At 47.6% G+C, this 8751-nt stretch overlaps 1 protein-coding gene across 1 annotated transcript in view; it reads left to right on the top strand.

The window, feature by feature from the left end:
- Window positions 1-7880: 7880 nt before the first annotated feature.
- LOC118407540 (diacylglycerol kinase zeta-like) overlaps window positions 7881-8751 on the top strand; it is a 33350-nt gene continuing 32479 nt past the window's right edge. The window contains exon 1 of the mRNA XM_035808017.1: window positions 7881-8140. Within this exon, the coding sequence (XP_035663910.1) occupies window positions 7932-8140 (209 nt within the window). The 5' untranslated portion in view covers window positions 7881-7931. The remainder of the gene's footprint in view (window positions 8141-8751) is intronic.

The following is an 8751-nucleotide window of genomic DNA, read 5'->3' as shown; positions in this document are numbered from 1 at the left end:
CACAGGTTACCCAGCCCAACACAGGTTACCCAGCCCAACACAGGTTACCCAGCCCAACACAGGTTACCCAGCCCAACACAGGTTACCCAGCCCAACACAGGTTATCCAGCCCCAGAACACAGGTTACCCAGTCCCAGAACACAGGTTACCCAGCCCCAGAACACAGGTTACCCAGCCCCAGAACACAGGTTACCCAGCCCAACACAGGTTACCCAGCCCAACACAGGTTACCCAGCCCAACACAGGTTACCCAGCCCAACACAGGTTACCCAGCCCCAGAACACAGGTTACCCAGCCCAACACAGGTTACCCAGCCCAACACAGGTTACCCAGCCCAACACAGGTTACCCAGCCCAACACAGGTTACCCAGCCCAACACAGGTTACCCAGCCCAACACAGGTTACCCAGCCCAACACAGGTTACCCAGCCCAACACAGGTTACCCAGCCCCAGAACACAGGTTACCCAGTCCCAGAACACAGGTTACCCAGCCCAAGGCTCTAACTACAGCAGCCTGCGTGATGTCATCTCTGCAGTTTCATCCTCGGCAAACTCAACATCCACACATTTTATCCTCAGCAAACTCAATATCCACACATTTCTGAGTACTCACACATTTCTGAGGTAGCCACACATTCTCAGGTATCCACACATTTCTCAGGTAGCCACACATTTCTGAGGTAGCCACACATTTCTCAGGTATCCACACATTTCTCAGGTAGCCACACATTTCTCAGGTATCCACACATTTCTCAGGTAGCCACACATTTCTGAGGTAGCCACACATTTCTCAGGTAGCCACACATTTCTCAGGTAGCCACACATTTCTCAGGTATCCACACATTTCTCAGGTAGCCACACATTTCTGAGGTAGCCACACATTTCTGAGGTAGCCACACATTTCTCAGGTAGCCACACATTTCTGAGGTAGCCACACATTTCTCAGGTAGCCACACATTTCTCAGGTAGCCACACATTTCTCAGGTATCCACACATTTCTCAGGTAGCCACACATTTCTGAGGTAGCCACACATTTCTCAGGTAGCCACACATTTCTCAGGTAGCCACACATTTCTCAGGTATCCACACATTTCTCAGGTAGCCACACATTTCTGAGGTAGCCACACATTTCTCAGGTATCCACACATTTCTCAGGTAGCCACACATTTCTCAGGTATCCACACATTTCTCAGGTAGCCACACATTTCTCAGGTAGCCACACATTTCTCAGGTAGCCACACATTTCTCAGGTAGCCACACATTTCTCAGGTATCCACACATTTCTCAGGTATCCACACATTTCTCAGGTATCCACACATTTCTCAGGTGGCCACACATTTCTCAGGTATCCACACATTTCTCAGGTACCCACACATTTCTCAGGTATCCACACATTTCTCAGGTACCCACACATTTCTCAGGTAGCCACACATTTTCCTGCCTGAGTTAATTTCCCATCTGGGGCGGTTTGTTCCGCATGGGTTAATTTTTCTCCCAGGTTGGTTGATTGCCTGGCATAACTTCCTGCTGGGTCGGTTTGTTCTGCCTGGGTTAACTTCCAGCCCAGGCTGGTTTGTTGCAGTGCCTGGGTTAACTTCCTGCCCGGGTTGGTTTGTTCCACCTGGGTTAATTTCCCACCTGGGTCAGTTTGTTCTGCTTGCGGGTTAATTTCCCACCCGGGTTGGTTTGTCCGCCTGGGTTTATTTCCCACCTGGGTTGGTTGGTTCTGCTTACTACATCAATTTAATTCCCCCCCCCCCCCCCCCCCGGGTCGGTTTGTTCTGTCCAGCTTGAACCTGGGAAGATCCCCTCATTCCCAGCAAAGCTCTGGTAATAAGAACCCCCTGACAGAACGTCAATCTCTCTAAGGAGCTGACAGAATGTCAACATTAGATCTCTCTAAGGAGCTGACAGAATGCCAACATTAGATCTCTTTAAGGAGCTGACAGAATGCCAACATTAAGTCTCTTTAAGGAGCTGATAGCCTCCGGGACCTTCTTAAGACTTGTAAGGAAGCAGCTAAGGAAGTGCGCCGCGCCCGGATAGAGCGGATTAGCAGCGCCAAGGTGAAAGGAGTCTCGGGGGAAGTCTTTAACTGCCTTGGGCCGCTGAGAAGGGCTGGAAGTCATTTATATTCCTCAAGATCGTGATTAGGGCTGTACCATTCTCATGGCAGGGGGTCATTCAAATTCCTGAAAATCGTGAGTAGGGCTGTACCATTCTCATGGCGGGGGGTCATTCAAATTCCTCAAGATCGTGAGTAGGGCTGTACCATTCTCATGGTGGGGGTGTCATTTATATTCTCACAGGTTGTGATTAAGGCTGTACCATTCCCATTTTGGGGTTCAGTGTGAATGTCATTCAGCACAAGGGACAGCAGTGTCAGTGTGAATGTCATTCAGCACAAGGGACAGCAGTGTCAGTGTGAATGTCATTCAGCACAAGGGACAGCAGTGTCAGTGTGAATGTCATTCAGCACAAGGGACAGCAGTGTCAGTGTGAATGTCATTCAGCACCAGGGACAGCAGTGTCAGTGTGAATGTCATTCAGCACCAGGGACAGCAGTGTCAGTGTGAATGTCATTCAGCACAAGGGACAGCAGTGTTAGTGTGAATGTCATTCAGCACCAGGGACAGCAGTGTCAGTGTGAATGTCATTCAGCACCAGGGACAGCAGTGTCAGTGTGAATGTCATTCAGCACAAGGGACAGCAGTGTCAGTGTGAATGTCATTCAGCACTAGCAACATTTGTAATTTGATTCTGCCACCATCAATAAAATGAAAAGGAACATTAATGTAATACTGCCAGAAGGAACATCAGTAATTTGATACTGCCAGCAGGAGTTGAAGTTGACTCCAGGAAAGATGAGTTTGTTTGCCGAGGCTCTTTCCTGCCCGGATGTTCTGTAAGCAGACGTGTCATGAATAAACCCATGGCTGATATCTGAACCGGAACGCTACGTGGGAGTGCAATAACACGGGTGGACGGGCACCAACAGCAACCTAATAGGAAACATCATCCCTGCATGAAATATGAACCTAAGCCTGAATAAAGTATCCAATTACACAAGCCAAGGCAATAATTGGTTCTAGGAATCACCTGCTTCTATTTACCTTTATTTTTAGTTAATACAAAAATAAGTTTCTTCTTCTCTATGCATATAAGGGCAATGACCTGGACCAGACAGCTGTTACCATGGTAACTGTAGGTGTCAGACACCCTGCGGTGTTTGATTACCAAAAATAGCACCTGGCAGCTCGGAGAGGGGCTGTTCATTATACACAAGGAATGGGTTGGAGTGAGGAGAGGGGATGTTCATTATACACAAGGAATGGGTTGGAGTGAGGAGAGGGGATGTTCATTATACACAAGGAATGGGTTGGAGTAAGGAGAGGATCAGTTGAGGGGCTGGTCATTATACACAAGGAATGGGTTGGAGTGAGGAGAGAGCCAGAGGGGCTGGCCAGCATACAAAATTCAATTATTAATATTACTTTTACATCTAGTATATCTTTACCCCAGATTTTAGAATTTCTTTTTGCTTTGTTGCTCCATATTGTCTAAAAAATCTGGTATTGCCTAAAAGGTAATTTGAGCCCAATGTAAAACACAATAACAAGAAAAAATGAAATTTTTCCTTCATGCAAAAATAGGTGTCATTCATCACGAAGGACAGGGACAGTGTGAATGTCATTCAGCACCAGGGACAGCAGTGTCAGTGTGAATGTCATTCAGCACCAGGTACAGCAGTGTCAGTGTGAATGTCATTCAGCACCAGGGACAGCAGTGTCAGTGTGAATGTCATTCAGCACCAGGGACAGGAGTGTCAGTGTGAATGTCATTCAGTGCCAGGGACAGCAGTGTCCGTGTGAATGTCATTCAGCACCAGGGACAGCAGTGTCAGTGTTAATGTCATTCAGCACCAGGGACAGCAGTGTCAGTGTGAATGTCATTCAGCACCAGGGACAGCAGTGTCAGTGTGAATGTCATTCAGCACCAGGGACAGCAGTGTCAGTGTGAATGTCATTCAGCACCAGGGACAACTGTGTCAGTGTGAATGTCATTCAGCACCAGGGAAAGCAGTGTCATTGTGAATGTCATTCAGCACTAGGGACAGCAATGTCAGTGTGAATGTCATTCAGCACCAGGGACAGGGACAGCAGTGTCAGTGTGAATGTCATTCAGCACCAGGTACAAGGACAGCAGTGTCATGGCTATTAAAATCAAAATCCTAAGGGTGCAGTACCAGTGATAAGGGATAGGGGTCTTGCATATGTAGAGTTTAATCATGCTGCATTAGGCAATGGAGGTGGTTTTGTTCATCATTGCACTTTTGCTGTAAAACTGCTCCCAGCCTGCAGTACAGACCTGATGTGCTAGGGGGCACTGTTACTGCATGATGGACCCGGGCAGTGGGTCAGTATGGTTTCAAAGTTTTCAATCTAAGCTAAGGAGAGTTAGTTATGTTGTCCAGAAGACTGTTGCATTTGTTTGGTTGTTTGTACCTGGTAGGCCGCTTTATAGCGCATCACACCAGGTTTGTACTGAATAGTGCAAGCTGTAAATGTTACAGTACTTCTACCCCAATTCTTCTACAATTATAGTGGGTTTATTCATGTGCCTTAGGTGTGGCTCCTCTCAAACATGGGACTGGCATGTATGTGAGGGTTGTACATGGGACTGGCATGTATGTGAGGGTTGTTTTCACCTGCATCGAGTGTTTGCTTTGTTAGACCTGCTGAGGGCAAGGGTCAGGTGGTAACTTGTGATTTGTTCCCTGTCTATATGATTGGAATGGAAGTCTTTTAGAGCTGGTCCCTACTGTTGGCTTCAGTGTCAGAGCATTGTAAGTTTTGAGCTGCTCCCTGCATGAGCGTCAGTCTGTAACAGTTAAACTTTTGAGCTGCTCCCTGCTGTTGTACTTTTGAGCTGCTTCCTGCTGTTGTACTTTTGAGCTGCTCCCTGCTGTTGTACTTTTGAGCTGCTCCCTGCTGTTGTACTTTTGAGCTGCTCCCTGCTGTTGTACTTTTGAGCTGCTCCCTGCTGTTGTACTTTTGAGCTGCTCCCTGCTGTTGTACTTTTGAGCTGCTCCCTGCTGTTGTACTTTTGAGCTGCTCCCTTTATGAGGTCAGAGCTGTCAGCTGCTGCCCAGAGACACACAACAAACCAAACACACCTGACAGGTGGGAGCTAGCCTGGTACCAGCCTCTGTGCCTGGGCCAGTGTAAGCTGGTGTAACAGTTGCGTAAGGAGCCTGGAAGGTTGCTGGTTCCCAGGCTAGCACACAACAAACCAAACACACATGACAGGTGGGAGCTAGCCTGGTACCAGCCTGTGTGCCTGGGTCAGTGTAAGCTGGTGTAAGCTGGTGTAAGCTGGGTTACAGTTGCCTGTGTGAGGCCTGGTTCCCGGGCTAGCACACAACAAACCAAACACACATGACAGGCGGGAGCTAGCCTGGTACCAGCCGGTGTGCCTGGGTCAGGGTAAGCTGGTGTAAGCTGGTGTAACAGTTGCCTGTGTGAGGCCTGGTTCCCGGGCTAGCACACAACAAACCAAACACACATGACAGGCGGGAGCTAGCCTGGTACCAGCCTGTGTGCCTGGGTCAGGGTAAGCTGGTGTAAGCTGGGTTACAGTTGCCTGTGTGGGGCCTGGTTCCCGGGCTAGCACACAACAAACCAAACACACATGACAGGCGGGAGCTAGCCTGGTACCAGCCTGTGTGCCTGGGTCAGGGTAAGCTGGTGTAAGCTGGTGTAACAGTTGCGTAAGGAGCCTGGAAGGTTGCTGGTTCCCAGGCTAGCACTAACAAACCAAACACACATGACAGGCGAACAGTGCACAGCTGAGGAGCATGGGATTCCTCTGCAGGGCTGGGAAGTAACAAACCTGAGGAGTTTGGTACTGCCGGTTTGTTTACCGGTTCCCATCCCATCAGGGCACCCCCCACCCCCACCCCCGGGCAGTCTGGTGGCTCCCCCACCCCTAGGGATCTCCCCGGGCCGTGTTGTGTCTGCCCCACCCCCCTAGAACATGTCATTCCTGAGCAGTTCCTGGTGAGTTAGAATGTTCCTGTTTCAGAGTGTTACTGTTGCAGCTTGTGTGGAACGTGTGTGTGTGTGTGTGGGGGGTGTTAGTGGCAGCTTGTGTGTAACAGGGGAGAAGTTGTGGATTATCTCTGTGTTACATCCAGGAGACTTTTAGCAAAGACATGCCTCAAAAATTGATTCTTTATTTCACATGGAAGCAGCCGATTTCCACTGGTCTGCTGACATGCCAGGGGCAGGGGGGAATACTTCTCAAGCATTGTTTGTTGCTTGCTGGCAATCTACCTTTTAATAGTCTGCTTCATATTTGGAGTAGAATATATATGGTGATACGATAAAGCTGTTTCTTGACCATGTAAGTTTTAGAACTGAAGACTATGTTTCCTTTACATAACATTTTAATTAAAAGGTAAGCATAAAGACTTGTCACTGCATAATTATAGTGTGCTCATTCAGATTATAAGGGATTTACAACTGTTTAATGTTTCATTTTTATTTGTTTCCTCTTCACAGAACAGTTGCAAACGTAGACTTTGTAAACCACTTTGCCAGAATTAAGATCTATTTCACACTGATGTGATCCCAGAATTGAATTTGCTGTGTTGCTAATAATGCCTTAGCTATACTTAAGTGATGTGAACCAAGACTATAGGTGTATGTGCCTTAGTTATACTGTACAGTGATGTGCCTTAGTTATACTGTACAGTGATGTGCCTAAGTTATACTGTACAGTGATGTTCCTTAGTTATACTGTGTTGTGCCTTAGATATACTGTACAGTGATGTGCCTTAGTTATAAGTTATACTGTACAGTGATGTTCCTTAGTTATACTGTGTTGTGCCTTAGTTATACTGTACAGTGATGTGCCTTAGTTATACTTTTTTACTGTACAGTGATGTGCCTTAGTTATACTGTACAGTGATGTGCCTTAGTTATACTGCACAGCGATGTGCCTAATTTATACTGTACATTAATGTGAACCAAGACTATAGCTGTTTGTGCCCATGCTGATAACAGTAGTCCTGCCAGTCCCTGCCTAAGGGCTTAGTTTAGTACATTCCACTGAATAAGACTGCACCCTTAGGTCGTACCAAATCGCCAGTGACAGGGGGGAGCAGGTAGCTTTTACTTCTGACTTTCTCCAATGTTTGGAAATATGGACATAAAAACTTACTGTCTGTTTGCTTTTGGAAAATGTCCTTTTCTGTGATGCCACTTCGTGTAATCAGGTGGCAGCAATCTGTCACCATTTGGGTTGGCAGAGCCACAATTTACTCTGGTGATCTTTGACCTTTCAGGTCTGCCCACTGTTGTAGGAGGAAAGCGGATTTTACTTTGTTATGGGCAGATAGTACCACTCTTCTTGGGGGAGTGAGTAGCCATAAGAATAAGATGTCATTTTCTCCACCATTTTGTTACTGAAAATGTGTTTCTTTTTTGGTATACATGCAAGTAATCCCCCCATCTTCCGGGCCAAATGGACTTGCCCAGAAGCATGTTGTTGGTGCAACAAGTCAGGACAGTTGAGGACACTTCCTTGTGAGTTCCTGTGTGTGTGGCCCTGATGGACACTTCCTTGTGAGTGAGTTCCCTGTATGCGGGGCCCTGATGGAACAAGAGGACACTTCCTGCAACTAGTTCTAGGTTTGAGGAGGAAGAAGGCAGCTCCTGACTGAGTCCTGTTGAATGTTGTTGGTTTGAGGACGGTTCCTTGCCGGTTTAAGACTGAAGACTTATTGATGTTGGTTTGAGGACAGTTCCTTGCCAGTTTAAGACTGAAGACTTATTGATGTTGGTTTGAGGACGGTTCCTTGCCAGTTTAAGATTGATGTTGGTTTGAGCTGCTGGTGGTTCCTTGTTGAGTCCTTCTGCGTACTGAAAATGGCGGACAGTTCAGATTCGGAGTACAGTTCTTCGAGCACGTGCAGCTCGGACCCAGACCAGCGTCTGCTGGTGGTGCGGAGCGGGCGCCGGCGGTCATCTGTCGTGCCCGACCTTCCCATCAACCCCTACGGGGTCGTAGGTCGCAGGAGCAGCAGGGATGAGGTCGAAGAACGACACAAGTTTGCGTACCACTTCAGCGGCTTCAAGTAAGCTGTTCATGTGCTGTTCCTTTCATTCTATGATGCCGTTCCTGTCCGTTTACTGTCCTGTTCCTGTCCTACTATAGTACCACTTGAGCGGCTTCAAGTAAGCTGTTCCCGTGCTGTTCCTGTCCTACTATGGTGCTGTTCATGTCCTACTATGGTGATGTTCTTGTCCTACTATGCTGCTGTTCTTGATCTACTATGGTGCTGTTCTTGATCTACTATGGTGCTGTTCTTGATCTACTATGGTGCTGTTCCTGTCCTACTATGGTGCTGTTCCTGTCCTACTATGGTGCTGTTCCTGTCCTACTATGGTGCTGTTCCTGTCCTACTATGCTGCTGTTCTTGATCTACTATGGTGCTGTTCTTGATCTACTATGGTGCTGTTCCTGTCCTACTATGGTGCGGTCCCTTTCCTACTATGGTGCTGTTCCTGTCCTACTATGGTGCTGTTCCTGTCCTACTATGGTGCTGTTCCTGTCCTACTATGGTGCTGTTCCTGTGCATTATCCATGGCCATGAAATAGTGTTTTTCATTACTTCAGCCCAGGATATCCATGGCTATGAAACTTGTCATAAGTGCCCATGTGTTATTCCAGCCCGGCCAAACCGGA

Source organism: Branchiostoma floridae, unplaced genomic scaffold, assembly GCF_000003815.2.
Source record: "Branchiostoma floridae strain S238N-H82 unplaced genomic scaffold, Bfl_VNyyK Sc7u5tJ_1421, whole genome shotgun sequence".
NCBI lineage: Eukaryota > Metazoa > Chordata > Leptocardii > Amphioxiformes > Branchiostomatidae > Branchiostoma > Branchiostoma floridae.
The sequence above is the reverse complement of the archived record's forward strand: the minus strand, read 5'-3'. Positions and strand labels throughout refer to the sequence as shown.